At 36.3% G+C, this 18,933-nt stretch overlaps 1 protein-coding gene across 1 annotated transcript in view; it reads right to left on the reverse strand.

The window, feature by feature from the left end:
• Positions 1-18,933, reverse strand: part of prex2 (phosphatidylinositol-3,4,5-trisphosphate-dependent Rac exchange factor 2) — a 288,313-nt gene that overhangs the window by 102,768 nt on the left and 166,612 nt on the right. The window contains exons 24-25 of the mRNA XM_056450252.1: positions 12,431-12,650; positions 10,559-10,766 (exon numbers count right to left, since the gene is read on the reverse strand). Coding sequence (XP_056306227.1) covers positions 10,559-10,766; positions 12,431-12,650 — 428 coding nt within the window. The remainder of the gene's footprint in view (positions 1-10,558; positions 10,767-12,430; positions 12,651-18,933) is intronic.

Consider the following 18,933-nt stretch of genomic DNA (forward strand, 5'->3'; position numbering starts at 1 on the left):
ATCTCCACAATTTCTCTACATATTATTTCTTATACATTATATTATTTCTAACTATTAAAATGTCAATAAAAGTACTGTGGGGTTAAATTTTCTATATCAAAAGTCCACAGAGCAGAGATGAACATCCTATAATTCACATTATATTCATACTGTAAATAAACCGAAAACACAAAATATGGAAACTGTCCATTTACAGATATATTTTACAGTGCAACACAAATCAATTGTGTGGAACCCAGCATTTTTTGCAGAACATGAGAGATCTCTCAAATTCCACCTTTCATTTTTCAAATGACATGAGGTTAAGTAATTAATAACCAAATTTAGATTTTGGGGTCAACTAATACGATAATTCCCAACCCCCCAGAATTTTTAATCAGCAACATTGCTGCCATCAGTACAATAGAAAACTCTGATTGGCTTTATAGTGAACAATGTTTGGGATCGATTCTTAAACCCCTATTCCACTCGCAATTGATTTTCAGCCAAAGCAGTCAGGTCACCACCACTGAGTACCATTCTATCGCCTTGGAAAAGATCACCTAGCAGCACTACTGGCTGGAACTTAATAAGGAAGTGAGCCCAGCATGGGGGCTCAAGGGGCACAGAGAATCAAAGTGAGAAGAGTTGGAGGAGGGGAACAATGATGGGACTCTGCAGGGGGAGATCTTGGTGCAGCTCCAAGGGTTCCTCTGCCTACAGTCCTCTATACACAAGTGCTTTCATGTGACTCTTTACATTCAGCTAATGTTGAGCAGCTGACTCTGCACTTTCAACTATAGATCAGAATGTGCCTTCTGGTCAAATCACACTTTCAAATGCTAAAAGAGGTCGCTATCTAAAACATCTGACAAGATAGATATGAAACATCTGCACTGCATTAGCAGGACAGAATAAAAATAGAGCCAAAGCCAGAGGGAAACAGATTGAGATACGGGTTTTATGGTATGCACATATACTGTATGCTAAAAAAAAAAAGTTCTTTGATTCCAGAGTAAAGGAAAGCCCATATGAACACCACTTCAAGTCAAAAGTGAAGCACATTTGTGGCCCATATTAAATAAGCTTAAATTAAAAAATTTTATGCAAAAAGGAGATACATTTATGTTGAGTCTTATGGGCTTACACCTGGTCACTTCATGCATTATTTTTCTGATCTGAGAGCATTCAGGAGGCTGGTCTGGGATGAATTCCAGAGGAACCTGAACAGGTCTAAATGCATATGGTGGTTAATATTCAATTAACACTATTAATTAACAATATAATACAATATAAACAATTAAGACATGTAGTTCAATAAATTATTAATAGGCAGCTTATCAATAGCTATTGTAGTAAGGTAGCTAGTAAGGTGGGTTTAGGTATTGGATAGGATTAGGGATGTAGAATAAGATCATCCAAGTACAAAAAAAAACTACCTATATCTTAACAATAGGCAGGTAATATGCCAGTAATTTATAGTGTGAGTTGTTATTTAAGCTAAAGTGTTACAACAGTTTCTCCTCACAAAAATGTAAAAAACGAATTAAATGAAATAAACATGAGAGCGTGTTATGGGATATTAGTTATTTACATGTCAGGTATGACACAGCTAATATGCGTGATCGGGGATCAGGGATCTAGGGATCTAGACAGCAGAATGAGCCACCAACTATTCCAAAATATGTTTTATAGCGAATCCCCTTCCAGCCACAACCCAGTACTGGGAAACACCCATACACTCTTGCATTCACAAACGCATCCATACCAATCCTAGTTAAGCGATACATTTTGAATGCAACATTAATATAACATGTCAGCTTTAACAACATAGTTGCATAACGCATTTATTTTGTTAAACCACAAAGTTCTGTTTTTGAGAGAGTAGATTACACACAAATTTATTTAGCTTTGTACAATTTACAATTTGTATCTGTATGACAAAAAAAATATGTTTTATTTAACCCATAATGACAGCAATCATGGTGATTCTGATGCTTTAGTCGACATAGTAAAATTCTGGCACAGGATTTGAAAATTATATTTATATCCATTTAGCAAAGACACACTTATGAGGTCAAATGCAAATGAAACCCTATTCACAAATCTGACAGCTATAAAATCTAATAAAACATGTAAACGAGTTAAAATGAGTTAATGAGTTAAAATTCATTTTTGACTTACCTTTTGATTTCACCAACCAACGTTTTGTCCACCACTTACATTGAAAAAAAATTCGAAACACTAGAAATATCTTGATTTTTAGTTGCTGTACCTTATTATAAGCTTGTTATGAGCAGTGTTGTGCAAGTTACTTCCAAACTGTAATACATTACAGATTACTTATTACTGTGATTTAAAAGTAATCCCTTACCTTACAATATTACTGTCTCAAAATTGTAATATGTTACATTACTCTTATATTACTTTTTAGTTACTTTCACCAAAATAACTACAGAATTAGAACTTAACATTCTAAAATGACTAAATGTACTGCAGAGCATTTTACATCCAGTAGAAAGCGATATGATGTAGCAGAATGACGGTGACCTATCCAGGCTACTAACAATATAGTATATATTTGGCAACGTGAAGGCTCAAGACAATGCAAGAAAGGATAAGAGCCAGAATCACAAATGATCAAAGTCTGTTGAAAGTGTGGTAAAGGTAAAGTGATTATCTGGCAATATCTGTGAATAGCTTGGCTATTTTCATATTAGACACAACAGGCCTATATGTAAACTCCAATGCCATGGCGAGATGCATTTTTTTCTTAATCTTGCCATTATTCTATTCACTTTAAATTCAGGTTCACAACACAAAACTGTCATGCACAAAGTGAGCATGATGAACATAGCTTTCTCAATATAATGCTCGTGCACCGATTTCCTTTGTGGACAAAACTGCTTGTGAGCTCTCAAATATACGCTGCTCGCGTGCAAATTTTCTCATGCTCTCTCAAATATGCACTGCTCACGCACAAAATTTCTTGTGCGCTCACAGTACACTACTCGCTCAGTGAGATTATATGCAGACTCACAATTTGTGTCTTGTGTTCCCTCTTCCTTTCATGCTTTTTGATATAATTTATATTTGTACACTATTTATTAACAATAACCAAAATACTAAAATAGACTTACATATAAATTTTTTATTCTAATCCACTATAACCTTTTTTGTTGTTTGTTATATGATGAAATATTTCCAATTTCAAACACTTAAGACACAGAGAAAAGTTGAATGCAAAGAATACATTTTTAAAAAACATTTATTAAACATCCTAAAGGTGCACCATACTAATCAAATAAAACAACATTTAAACAAAAATATAACGAATGCAAGCAGAAATGTAACCGATAAAAATAGGGGAAAACTTGATGAGGTATTATAGCCTACTGAACTATTCACTCCTCAAATTAATCTCACTATCAATCCCATTTTATCATGGGAACTAAAATAAATTGAACACGTCTCTGTTGTCTTCCACATTGCTGATGAGATTGTGGAGGACATTTTCCCTGTCATGTACAGTGTTTTGAACAGTTCTACAGTAAAGTACTTCAATTAATCAGTTGTGCTAATATTAGTTGCTATGGTAACACAAGCGTAATATAAACAAATTACCCAGTGCTGTAGTTTTTTTTTTACAATATAGGGTGTATTATACTACAATTCACCACACTTTACTGTAGTAAAACTACACTTTGTATTTCATTTTATCAGTTCACTATTCTTAATACTACAGTATGCTGAAGCATTCATTAACAAATTGTAAATAATACTAGCCTAAAACATAGGCAGTATATCTAACACTCAAAACACAAGTATTTATTATAGAATTTATCATAACCTTTTAGTGTTCGTGTATTGCTAATAAATACTGTAGCAATATATAAACCATATCAACATTCTTGGGATAACCAATTGAACAGGAGGATCTCTGGAGAGCAAAAGCACGAAAAGAAGAGGAAACATGAGGCACATAATGTGAGTCTGCATCATCTGATGGAGCCAGAGCAGATCATTCGCACGTGAGCAGCCTTGTTTTGAGTGCATGCGACTGCGGAAAAAAAATTGCGGTCGAGTTGTCCACGAACAGAGAATTACATGAATGCGCTCTTGTAAAACTGCGCTTACGACTGTTGTCAGTGAAATAACGCCATATGCACATACGTCCATCTCGCGAATGTCTTCTGCTCATCTATTTTTGCCGCTTTTCCGCTGCACGTCAGGGCTTGACCTTACTGTGAACCGGGCTGAGCCAATAGCCTCGGACCTCGAGCTCTGAGGCTGAAGTCATTCCGCGTTCAAAGTAAAAAAGTTCCAATAGCCAGAGGGATATTATAATGACAACACGCGCATATATTCACTAACCACGAACAGAAAATAGAACTTACTTGCGGTATTTTTTATTTGGTAATGTCTTGCGGGCGAAAAGTTTGTTGTAACGCACGCGTTACTGAACATGTACCGAGTAAAATATTACTGAAAATGTATAAGTAATGCCTTACACTACTGCGTTACTGGAAAATGTAATACATTACTGTAATACATTACTTTTGTAACGCATTACTCCCAACACTGGTTATGAGGCCCCTGGTTTAGAACCACTGTTTAAGGGGACTGTTGATCCCAAAAGTTCATCCAAAAATCACTGTGTTTCTAACCTGTAGCTTATGCTGGCCGATTTGACAAAAATACCATATCCTGATAACAATATAGTACCATTTCTGCACATTCAATCAACTTACAGATTACTGTATTTAAACTGACCACTTACATTTATTCATTTTCCTTTGGCTTAGTTCCTTATTTATAAGGCATTGCCACAGTGGAATGAACCGCCAACTTTTTTGGCATATGTTTTATGCAGCAGATGCCATTGCAGTCACAACCCAGTACAAGAAAACACCCTTACACTCGCTTATTCATACACACTCAAACACTACGGCCAGTTTAGTTCATCCATTTCACTAGTAGCGCAAGTCTTTGAACTGTGGGGGAAACCAGAGCTCCCGGAGAACACCCACGTGAATGGGGAGAACATGCAAACTCTACACAGAAATGGCAACTGGCCCAGCTAGGACTCGAACCAGCAACTATCTTGCTGTGAGGGGACAATGTTAACCACTGAGCCACCGTGCTGCCCAACTGACCACATATAAATAACATAATCATACAAAACACACCTGAAGCAACAATAGGTGTGTAGGAAAAAAGCACAATTTGAAAATGTGCAAAATGACAGCAAGCAATCCTAGCCACTATCAATACTTGCTGAATAATTTATTAAATGCAATGTTACAGTTAATAAATTATTCAGCAAGTTCTGATAGTGTGCAGGATTGACTGTTCTGCTTCTACTGATTGTTCTGCTTCTAAATGTTTAATTAAAAATATAGAAATATAAAATAAATATTATTAAAATATAAAAAATTCATTCATTTTCTTTTCGGCTTAGTCCCTTTATTAATCTGGAGTCGCCACAGCGGAATGAACCACCAACTTATCCAGCATATGTTTTACGCAGCGGATGCCCTTCCAGCCGCAACCCAACACTGAAAAACACCCATACACACTCTTTCATACTCATACAATACAGCCAGTTTAGCTTATTCATTTCACCTATAGCACGTCTTTGGACTGTGGGGTAAACTGAAACACCCGGAGGAAACCCACATGTTCTCTGAGTGTAAATATTTGTACATAGTAAGTATGAAGTTATGCCATTTTCTATTGTAATTTCTTTTTATTGATTGTTTTTGTGGACAACAGATTTAGGTAATAAAATTTATTTACTTACTTTTACTTTTGCTGAAAATAGGGAAGTTAGAGGAAATTTGAATTTACATTGTTTTGTTTATTATTGAATAAGTTAAAAAAGACAAATTTTGTTTGAGAAAATCATTGTGTAAATAAAATCTCTATATATTTTCTTAAACAGCATTGTGTGTGCAGTCTTCCCTTTCATGTTGCGTCCTTACCCCTAGACGTTGCGTAACATGAAATTGGGGGCTCGTCCGGGATCAGAACATGCAAACTCTACACAGAAATGCCAACTGACCCAGCTGGGGCACGAACCAGCGACCTTCTTGAGGCAATCGTGCTACCCACTGCGCCATCATGACGCCCAATATAAAACATATATTTTTCAAAAACAAATGATTACAGGTCAAAGATAAAAAAAAACAGCTAAATAAAATGCAAAATATAAAATTGCAATTTTCTTATGATGTTTTTATTTGTATGTCAGCATCCCCATAATGACGTGTAATTTTGCGTTTAAATAAATTATGAAAAATTATTGCACACACACATATACATATATATATATATATATATATATATATATATATATATATATATATATATATATATATATATATATATATATATATATATATATATATATATATTATCACCCGGGTAGATGTAGACAAACACTTCCACTATAGCCACTTCGGCTGGTTGAAAATAATTTTCCCACATAATTCTTAAAAGCAGGGTTCGACAATAAGGATGGTCCAATATGCATGCAAAGGTGATCTTAGAATTGAGAATTGATAGAATTGATAAGCCGTAGTGGGCATTTCCCTCTGTCCCACACTGAACCCAGTCGACCAATCGCAATAGACTGGGTCATCGGACCAATCAGTGCAGATTAGCACCACACTAGGGATGAATTTGGGAACAAATGAATCCCTGAACAAATCATATGGGAGTCGTTAGGATAATTAGGTAAAAATAAATGCATATTATAAGACAATGAAAGTGTTTTTGACCTTGCATGCATATCAGCCTGTTGAAGAGGGGCTCTTTAAGCTGAATACTAGTATCTTGAAAAATATCTAGTAAAATATTATGTACTGTTTTGCTATCATGGCAAAGACAAAATAAATCAGTAATTAGAAATGAGTTATTAAAACTATTATGTCTAGAAATGTGTTGGAAAAATCTCTGTTAAGCAGAAATTGGGAAGAAAATATACAGAGGGGCTAATAATTCAGACTTCAACTGTAGATATTGTCATATTGTACATCCCTACTGTAGCATAAAACTTTTCAAGACTGTTGTATATTAAACACTTAAACTCAAAACATATACATTATTTATGAAATTGCAGCTGCCACATACAGATAAAAAAAACTAGAAATGTGGCGTCAGTAAAGTAACATCCCTAGAATGTCTTATTATTCCAACTGCACTTATTGAATAAATTTAAGAATTTAAAGTGACGCATATTAAAAATAAATAAACTATGCCACTAAGGTGGTTGCAGAATACCAACAGCAGGCACAAGTCCATCCACTTCAGATCTCCTCATTCCTTTGCTTTTCTTAGCCTTTTCTTCATCCCCTCCAACCATAGAGATCAATGCACCTCTTAATCCACAGAGGAGTCAGAGGCTTCCGAAAAGTGCCTCCTATGAGCTACTCTGCTGCTATTTGCCCCATTATTGCTGCATGATAGGGATGGCTGTCTGACAACCGCCTCCAGGCAGCCATTACAGCACACTCTCTTGCCCAGGGCTTCGACTAAGGTCATTATATGTCCACCAGATCAAGGACGGCCTTGCAATAAGCACACTCTCAGACCTTCAGCCAGCAATCGACTCTGACAAGCATATGACAGCAGCGGCGGAAGGTGCTTCCCTCACCGCAGATCAAGACTAGCTGTAATTACCATCATGTCCACTGAATATGTGACCACGTGATGTCCAAATAATGATGAAAATTCAATGGCTGTTAGCGATAATGGATGTTTTTCATTTAAACTATACAGTGGTATGAATAGAACTGGAAGGGAAGGATGAATGGTGAAAGTGAATGAGTGTTTTTTTTGTGTGTGCCACTTTTGCAAATTACACAGTCAGTGACATTTACAGTGTACGAGTTTGAGTTTGAGAGCGTTTTTTATTTTTGCAGACTTTCATTTTGAAATATAGGGGCCGACCTCAAAGTGTCCCATTTCCTTCAAGGTGTTAATGTGCTTCCAGAAAATGAAGCCATCAACAGCTCGGCTCAGACAGGAAGGACCCCACCTGCTTTCTGCTTAAGTGTTTCTCGAACGCACACACATTTAGTTGTTGGAGAAAAAAAAAACGTAATGCAAATTCCAGATGTTGGGTCATGTGAAATCCACAAGGTTAAATGATTGCTGCTTTAGTTAGATCCCAAAGGGACTCTAAAAAGTTATGACTTATCACATCTAAGAACAATTTGATTTCTGATGTCAGTTGATTTTGAATCCATTACTTATACAGGAGTAAAATCAGTGCTTAATTAGCCAACATTTTACACCCTATTTTTTGACCCTTGTAATTTCTAATGTAAGACTTGGTGCTCTATCATACACCCGCACCTGCATACACATACAATAATGCGCAAGACGTGTTTGGCGTGATTGTTGCTATTTTCAGACCAGCACCCTATTTTCATGTTTTACGGCTTGTTGTTTAAATATCAAATCTATTTGCGCCACTTTGTGGACTCATGGGTGGTCCGGTCTAGAAAAGAGGTGTGTTATTTTGAGGAACTGAAATAGACTGCACCATTGACCAACTAAAAGCTGGTCTAAAGTCCAGCACAGAGTGCAGTAGTTATGCGCCTATGTGGGTCCAAAACGCTTACCTTGCTTAATACACACAGGATGTACAGCAATACACAAATATCTTTACATATGAAAAATTTAAACATTAAAATATTACAAAAAATATTATTTATTACATTAATATAAAAACCAACACCTCCATGTCTTCTTCGGGTTGGGGTCTTTTTTCGGTTTATTCATGACAATTTGCATTTGCATAATGTTATTATTATTAGCAGTATTATTTATTATATGAATATTTATATTTGCTTTAATAAATACAAGTTTAGATCTGTCTACCTGTTCAGTTTTGGAGACGTGCATCATCATATAAGGCATAATAATGTGATGTGAAGACGATGTTTTCAGTCAAGGGTGTACAACACTGTTACCTTATCCTTGAAAGTAACCGAGTAAAGTAAAAAGAAAGTAAAGAGGCCAAATTGAGGAGGCTCGTTCTTTATCCTCACGCAGATGGGCTGTTTAACTTTTTTTCTCGCTAGTGAAGCATTAAGTTTTTTAGTTTCATGAAAATTGCCTTTATTTGAGAGGGTTTGCATCCATTTTGCATCCTAAAATTAGGGGTAGGAAGTCAAAGGCCAGGAAGTAAATCCATTCCTTTTTTTTCTTTCTTGAACTCTTTTATTTGGTTGTTTGCTGCATGACATTGAGAAATTGAACAAGGATAATGTAGAAAAATTCCTCATAAAAGGAAAATGGCAACTATGAACTTTGGCTACTGTAGTTGACAGTGGGCTTAAATGGGTAATAAAAACAAGTTTGAATTTCTCCTTCTGTCTGGTTTTGGAGACGTTTGCCTCAGCATATAAGAATATAAGAATACCTATAAGTGTTGGAATAAACAATGGTTTTTTGACCATACTTCGTTATTATTGTTCATTTATTCTTTGCTGGAAATTAGAACTGAATTTAGAAATAATTTCGAAACAAATCTTTGCGCTTAACAAATGAAAATAAATATGTAAGCCAATGGATGTCTTTAGTGGAGTGCGTACAACATTGTTTCCATATCCACGAAAGTTAATGAGTAAAGTAGAGTAAAAATAAAATAAAGATAAAGTAAGAGACTGAATGGAGGAGGCTTAGTCTTTATCCTCACACTGCAGATGGTCTGATAAACTGTTTTCTTGCTAGTAAAGCATTAAATTTTTCCTCTTACAAATTTCGCCATGTTAATAGCAAATGCGCCAGAGCATAATGCAACTGACTCTTAAAGGAAATATGAGATGAGACTCTGATTGGTTTAATGCACATTATGCTTAAAACACACCCAAAACTCATTAAGAGAATTAGCACAACCCTGTTAGACCTCCGCCAGGTCGCAGAGTGTATTTTTCCACCCTTAAAATAGCAAAAGTGGATTCGGACACACCATTAATGTTTTTCTGCTTTAGACTTTGTGCCTAGATCGTTGTGCCTAGAAAATAGAGCCCTTGGGGTGTAATGAGGTTCATTTTTGATTGTCAATGAACCATCCTCATAATAATAATAATAATTCACCCTTATGTCATAGATAAATTCAATGTTGGTGCTGTGCAAATGTGCAACAATTTTTCATGTTCTTTTGAGAAGATCAAGAAAAGCTTTAATTCTTAACTTATGGCCACTTTTAAATTGCTAAAGCACAATAGCCAGGTAGTCTAGGTCATTCAGAGTGTAAGGCTGCAATAAAAGAATAAAGAGAATAATTCATAAATCACAATGAAAGCGCCCATCTGATGAAAGCTAGTGAATTAATGATGATCGTGCTTTCTTTATCTTGGACTTTTGAGTTATAGAGTTCTCTTGAAGCAAAGGGCAACAACATTCAGTTCAGTCACACTGTGTAGCAAATTTCATTCACTTCAAAACTTGTGTTTCTGACAGTTTAAGTACTGAAAACATCACTAGGTTAAAACATCTAAACGTCAAAGTTTCAAACAGACTCTTACAAAAACACTACAGATGATACCAAATAAAAATGCCATACTCATGAATCTGTGCAGCGTAGCACTCCATTTCTTTGACAACAGTGGTGAGTTTGGTCAGAAGTTTGTGGTAGGCGTCCAGGATGAGCAGGTCATCCTCTCGTAGCAGGAAGCGCAGACCATGACCTTCTGCCCTGCTCAGACTGTGTCCTGATGGGGCAGCCATGCTAGTGATACTATGCTGGACGTAAACCATGGGGTTCAGCTTGCCTGAAAGCAAAAAACAGCATTAAAAAACCTAAATCTCTCATTATTTAAACATATTTTGTCATGAATCAATTGTGTTTGTAACACTTTGTTTCTTTGTGAGGTTTACAATTTATTTAACCAATGAAAATTAATAAAAAGACCTTGTGAATACACCTTATAACTGTCTGGATCTCAAAAAGTTGAAAAAAAACCCTTCATAGTTCTGTTCTACCATAATTTTGAATAAAGAAGCACATCAAATTTAGCCATCATTGCGTATTTGTGGTGTAAGCTTAATTCTTAAACACTCTTCCCCGGGTCTTGGCACCAATGTAAATAATCCAGTCATCCATTTAGCATTAAAATACACTCCCATATAGGTTTTATTTGTCATAAAACCACACTCCCATTTGAACCACAATCATTTACAGATAACAGCACCAGTATAACCCCTACAGTTTTATTCGCCTTCTAAGTGGGACTCCAGCAATTAAAGTGTGTATGCTAGTAAGGATGCTATTGACCACAGTCTCTGGGGTCTATCATCTTGAAGCCAGAGGTTTAATCTCAAAGCTCCTATTAGCTGGCTTCTATTACACCCACACACTAAACATTCATTCAGATCACAGCACCGTTGTGGATGGAACCACACTCCCATTCAAACCTCGCTCTTATCTGGGTCACGGCACCAATATAACCCTCTGGTTTTAATATGGGTAGAATCACACTCCCATTCAAACCTAAGTCTTATCCGGGTCATGGCACCAGCATAACCTCCCAGTTCTAATCTAGGTAGAACCATAAACCCATTCAAACTTCAATCTTATCTGGGTCACAGCACCAATATAACCCTCCAGTTCTAAAATGGTTAGAATCACACTCCCATTCAAATCTCACTCTTATCCGAGTCATTGCACCAATATAACCTCCTGATTCTAATCTAAGTAGAACCACATACCCATTCAAACCTAAATCTTATCTGGGTCACGGCACCAATATAACCCTCTGGTTTTAATATGGGTAGAATCACACTCCCATTCAAACCTAAGTCTTATCCGATTCATTGCACCAATATAACCTCCTGATTCTAATCTAAGTAGAACCACATACCCATTCAAACCTAATCTTATCTGGTCACCGGCACCAATATAAGCATCCAGTTCTAATATGGGTAAAATCACACTCCCATTCTAACCTCAGTATTATCCGGGTCATGGCATCAATATAACCTCCCGGTTCTAATCTGGGTAGAACCAGATACCCATTCAAACCTCAATCTAATCTTGGTCACGGCACCAATATAACCCTCCAGTTCTAATATGGTAGAATCACACTCCCATTCAAACCTCACACTTATCCGGGCCATGGCACCAATATAACCTCCTGGTTCTAATCTGGGTAGAACCACATACCCATTTAAACCTCAATTTTATCTGGGTCACGGCACCAATGTAAAAGAATGCAACCAATGTAACTCTATTTGTCAAATATATTTCATATAACGATCATTTGTAAAATCACACTTTGGCAATACATAAACAACAAATCTAAATTCCTAAAATATAAATAAAATATGTCTATCTAACAGCAATGATATACTTCATACAGGGCTTTAAATTGGTCATTGCTTCCTATAATGGGCAGTCTCCATTGTACATTATAATTAGGAGTATATCTTTACTCACCATGCTCTGAATTGCGGCTTCCTTTTTCCAGAGTGTTTTTCCTGTTGTCCAGCTGAACTCCAAAAGCACTTCCCAGGGAAGTAGTGGTCTTGGGATAAGACACCTCCATTACATTAATGTGACAGTTGGTGGGGCAGAAGTCACTGCTGTGTAGAGGCGAAACCTTGCTCTTCGCCTGCTTGAATGTGGGCCAGGCCCTGTTCTTCAAAACCCTTGAAAACTGAGCACAGAGAGGAATTGTTAAAAGATAAATGTTTTGTGTGGATTTGAATACAACAATAAGTTATTTGTTTTTTTTCTGTCTAAATCATCTAAATCAGTAATTCACACTAAAATCTAATCAACATTTAACTGTGTCAAACAGCCTGGTTTCAGTAAGGGTTTACCATAGATTGAGTCTGGTATATAGTTCTCATAGTTCAGAACATTCCCATCGAGCTTGGATTTTAACCATACAAAATGTGTTGTAACCTTGCAGTCAATTCACATAAAACCATCATCTTAAATCAATATAGCTACATTTCCATCTACCTTTTTAATGCGAATTTTGGAGATGCGCATTAAAAAAACGGTTGATGGAAAAGCCAAGATGCGCATAAATTTTGAAAATGTGCATAAAAAAAACATATGTGCATAACTAAGTAGGATAAACTTTTTATTTGATAAGAAAAGATGCTCATAAACTACGATGGAAACACTTTTACCAACCAAATTCCAGTATGCACATTAAAAGAGGTCACGTGATTTTGCTATTAGAGATCATGTGATGTTAAAAATGTGTATGAATGGACAAAACAGCAGGTTGAGCACATTGACATCTGAAATGTTATTTTGGTCATTCTAAAACATCTTAACCATTTCATTATTAGTTTTATTATATTATTAATGATCTCCAGAACTGTCAAGAGTGTCTGTGCTCTGTGTCTAGTGCCTTCAAATGCCACCACGCGTGCACTGCGTGTCAGGATTGTCTTCTGAGGAACAAGTCATTTATTAAATGAAGAAAAGATTCACACAGCTTCTCCTACCGCAGCAAATTCCATTTTTACTGTTGATATTTGGCGCCAATTAATCAGAACGTGATGAGTTTGTTCACTTTGAGTCGTTTGAAGGAAACACTGTTTTATTTGCACATCTTTTATGCAATATGCAATTTGCGCATAAATTTAATTAGCATTTTTGGATGGAAACATAGCTAGTGACAGTTCAAAAAATGAATGCTCTTGTCTTGTTTAACCAATACTGTAAACAAAGCTGAAAAAAAAAGTTTCTTTAAGATTAGCTGGCCATCCATCTAGTCCTCATTGGTCAGGCTGCTGCATTTTGAAGGTTAGAGACCATTGTTTCTCAACCTGGGGCTCAGGAAAAAAAATTATATATAAAGATAAATGAATTTTTAAATTATTTTTCAAATTAAATATACTGTTAACATTGTCAATAATTTGATGCGCTTCAGCATTTGTTAGTTTGCTTAAGATTGTCTCAGAAATGTCATAATATAATGATATGTAAATATAATTTCAATTAATGTCAAGCTTTAAGATACAGTATTTTATCATGTACGTAGAATTTGAATGAATTGAATTAAATGAATGTACTACTGGCGATACATTCATTCATTCATTCATTTTCTGTTCGGCTAGTCCCTTATTAATCTGGGGTCGCCACAACGGAATGAGCTGCGAAACATATCCAGCATATGTTTTACGCAGCGGATGCCCTTCCAGGTGCAATCCATCACTGGAAACACCCATACACACTCATTCACCACATACACAATGGAGAATTTAGCCTACTCACGCGAACACAGGGAAAACATGCAAACTCCACACAGAAATGCCAACTGACCCAGCTGAGAATCAACAACCTTTTTGCTGTGAGGCCAATTGTGCTACCCACTGCGCCACGTGCTGCCTGCTATACATTATATGCATTAAAAAATTAAATTATTTTAAACATCTGGAAAATAATTAATTGATATAGTATTTTTTTTACATTTCTATTTGTTTTCATTTATTGTATTATTGTATTCATTCATTTTCTTTTTGGCTTAGTCCCTTTATTGATCTGGGGTCGCCACTGTGGAATGAACCGCCAGCTTATCCAACATATGTTTTATGCAGTGGATGCCCTTCCAGCTGCAATCCATCACTGGGAAATGTATTCCAGATTATGTATTAAATAAAGTAATTTAAAAAACAATCAACTGATTTTAATTAAATGACCTACTTTAATTACATTTAATTTTAATTCATTTAAATTTGAAAATTTGTAGATATTCATTGTGAGGCTATAACATTTTTCAATATCATTAGATTCTTTCTTAACCATCGTTTTCTTGCTACTACATTTTTTGCATATTTATTTTTTTACTAGGTGAAAGAATTGAGAGGACATTCATCTCAGCATCACTTTCAACTACTGCATATGAAAGGTTTTAAAATGATCAATAAAAGCACATTGCTGCAGATGGCATTACTTTATGTGCAAAAAAAAAAGAGAGCTAAGAGCTTCAGTCTGTAATTCACTTAATGCCCACCAGTGTTACTAATAAAAAAATGTTTCTGAACTCTTCTTACAGCTGCTTTAAGGCAGCTAAGCCTATCAAGCTGGACTATTCAGCATGTCATTCATCAAATGCAACTGCTGTGTTCCTTTACACCCTCATTCAGAAGAACATCCATAGACGCCGCTCACACAGAAACAACACTTGCAGAAAATCAATCACACTGAACAAATCCATATTGCACCTGAAATTACACCCATTTGAAACTGTTTAGATTGAAAATCACAGCTTCAGGCACAGGAGCATGTAATTAAATCAGTGACAGGCTGACAAAGCCTCATCATTCCCCTTGAGCTGGATCTGAACTTCGCCTTTCTTCAATAATGACATCGTTTTTCAATGCCTGCAGTAGAGTATGTCTTGGGTCACAGACTACACGGTACGGGTTACATCTGCACTGGACACGTAGCCTCCCCCTCAGGACCGGACATCCCACATTCCTGGCTAGCTTTCGACAAAATGTGGAGCTTCAGTGTCCGGGGTCCGGACCCTGCCAGACCTCTCACGGGATCTTACTGAAAGCGCAGCAGAAGGAAATTATGCAACGGGACGGGATGTTCGGAGCTATTTTAGCTTAGTGAAGCAATAGCTAATTAATCCAGCACTGAGTGGGATGTTGAATCTGATCACAGGGAAAAACAAGGGAACTGTCAGATGTGCGCAGACATATTTCCTATTCTCGCTCCAAATAAGAGCAGCTGATGGAAATTAAAATGACATTTTGCACAAGCCCGTTTCCCTTGGTACTGGTGGACTCGCATATTTCATCAATCAAGGCCAGCTGCTGGTAAAAAGGACAGGGTGGGACTCTTTCCTGTTCGGTAACCTGAATACAAGTTCTACAAGTCATCTAAAATACACCAACTAAAGAAATTCATTTTTTTAATGCACTGAATAAGATCCAACTTGCAAAACACAGCATACAGTTTAGTTTTAGATGCAGGTGCAACTGCAAAGCTGTTTTAACTGGTGTAACTACCAACACTACCAACACGTAAGTCACGGCCTTTTGGTTCTTTCTGATTCTCTCCTACTAATAATAATCCCTTACATTTATGTTCATTTTTCTGGACACTCTTTACAACATTTTGAGGGGAGGGTCTCCTCATCCACGGAAGCCATATTGCGTCAGACCACACACCACACACCAGCTGACTGGTGGAGAGGAGATGAAGCCAATTATGGAGGTGATGAAGCCAATTATGATATGGGGATGGTTAGGAGGCCATGATGGACAGAGGCACCAGTGGACAAATTTGGCCAGGACGCCGGGGTAAAACCCCTACACTTTTTGAAGGATATCCTGGGATTTTTAACGACCACAGAGAGTCAAGATCTCGGTTTAACGTCTCATCCAAAAGACAGTGCTCATTGAGCAGTATAGAGTCCCCATCAATATACTGGGGCGTTAGGACCCACACAGACCACATGTTGAGCATCCCCTGCTGGCCTCACTAACACCACTTCTGGCAGCAACCTAGCGTTTCCTAACCTAGGTGTGGTCTCCCATCCAGGTACTGACTGGGCACAGCCCTGCTTAGCTTCAGAGGGTGACCATGTGAGGGTTGCAGAGATCTAGCTGCCAGCTATCATTATTCTATGCTCTTCTACTCGCTACAACTGTGTTACTTAAATACTACTATTCCAATTGTACTAATATAAAAAAATAATCAGCAATAGATCAACCAAGCAATCAATTAAAGGCTTAGGATTTTCTGTAAATATGGTTTTAATTTAGTGAATTAAATAAAATTTAATATTTTTTCTTTTTTATTTTACAATCAAAAATATAATATGCACTCGCAAATATAATAATGATTTATTTTGTTATTTGTATTTTATAAACTACATACATAAATTACTTGAACTGATAATAGAATAGAATAGAATAGAATAGAATAGAATAGAATAGAAATAGAATAGAATAGAATAGAATAGAATAGAATAGAATAACAACACTTGGCATATTTTAAAACATTTTTGTTGTTGTTGTATTGGTACCAATACCCATAAAACAATTAAATCATCATTACCACTTTATAAACTTAGAGCAATAGTCATCATAAGGAGATTTTGGTGCTCTTCCTTACTAAAAAAGAAAAATGCTAGGATTATTTTAAAAAGTCACGTTCATCTTTCTTCACAGAACTCAAAAAAGTCTTTGGCTTTAGCTGAAGAATTAGAGAACATTAGTTTTGATGTTCTCAGAAACTATACTGACACTTTGACAGAGAGATGCTGGCAATGTATATATACACACAGTATACAGTATATCTTATCATATGTATTTGCTTGTTTTCATTTTAAAAGCTTCACTTTGTTGAATAGAAAGTAGAAGCATGAATTTTCTAAACTCTGTTCCATGGAAGACAGAAATTATTTATGAACTTGGAAAGCAAAAGGTTTTGGTCACACTGGAATGTTCCTTGCATTGAGTTCTATGTTCATAAGAATGTGGGAAAGCGAAAGCATTTCCACAGATTTTACGAATTTCCCTGTAATCAGAGTTTGATGTACTCTGATCTGCAAATATATGTATCATGACAATGAGTAACCAACAAAACAGTGAGTATGTTGTCATGGACACCAATAATCAGATTTTAATATGATTATGACAATACGCTGATGAGAAGTCTACCATTTAAAACAGTGATTAAATCAATTAAGATCATAATCGAAACTAAACAGAAATCGAATTAAGACATGTTGACTACAGTATGTCAATTTTAGTCGCATTATTGAAGTGCAGTACAGACATGTAAACACCTTAATCAAACTACTCCTGTAATATAGGATTTTCGCAGCATTTTGCGACAGGATAGTCTATACACACACGGCTCTTTGTATTCTCTGCACCTGCCGAGTCAGCGAAAAACTACAGACACTTGCATTGCAAAATGGGAAGGGTTTTTTCCCCATACGACATGCCGTATTAGATTCCCATTCAAACAACACCCTTCCAGCAGTTCATGCTCGCATCCAATATCTTCATTTGTCAAGGGGGGTATGCATTAAACATTCCTGAATGAAAGTGAAAGTGCCAAACTGCAGTTAAAGTCGACCAAATTAAAAATGAAACCCTGAAATTACATGAAACTCTGGAGGAAATGTGAATAGTGTGGTGATGTAATTACATGTCTATAACATGTAAAACAGGATACATGAAAGGAATATTCAAAAAAGCAACTCATATAAACACCTTATATATTATTTGTCTTATTTAGATAAGGCAATATTTGATTGCGACTGTCCATGTAAACATAGTCACTTAAGTGTTGAATTGTTATGCTTTTCCAAATATCACCTGAAGTTTTTCCTAGTGCACACAATGGCTATGCTGGTCCCCAGCCAGCTCAGAACTACCCAGTCCAGACTGTTTACACACAATGCATGCTGACCTTCCTGTAATTGGTGATTCTGCGATTGATATGCTCGAGTCTCTCTCCGCACATGGCAGTGAATCTGGTCATGCAGGTCCTCAGGGATGAGCTCAGCGCTGGAGCTCAGTCGACTGCAGGTCTGCACCAACTGCTCATCATTCCTGGCCAGAGCTTCTAAAATCTGATAAAACATGCAAAACAAAAAAGCAAACAATATTATATATGGGGTGACTTTTTTGTTTCAAGATAAACTTTCAGTGTGTGTATATATATATACACCCACACACATCAGCTCATTAGCACAGACTGAAAGACCTGTAATGGGTGTGACAGACAAAGGAGACATCAAGACATGCAGTGTTGGTGGTCCTCTGTGAACTATGGTTGAGAACCACTGTATTACAGTATGTTAATAAGATGCCGTTAACACATAATAATAAAATATGTAAAAATGAGGTATACTATGTAAAAAAAAAAAGGTAATAATAACATATATTATGGATTATTTTTGAATGTATGTTTTTTTGTATTTTTATGAATTAATTAAAACATTTACA

This window comes from Danio aesculapii, chromosome 24 (assembly GCF_903798145.1).
Source record: "Danio aesculapii chromosome 24, fDanAes4.1, whole genome shotgun sequence".
NCBI classification, from domain to species: domain Eukaryota; kingdom Metazoa; phylum Chordata; class Actinopteri; order Cypriniformes; family Danionidae; genus Danio; species Danio aesculapii.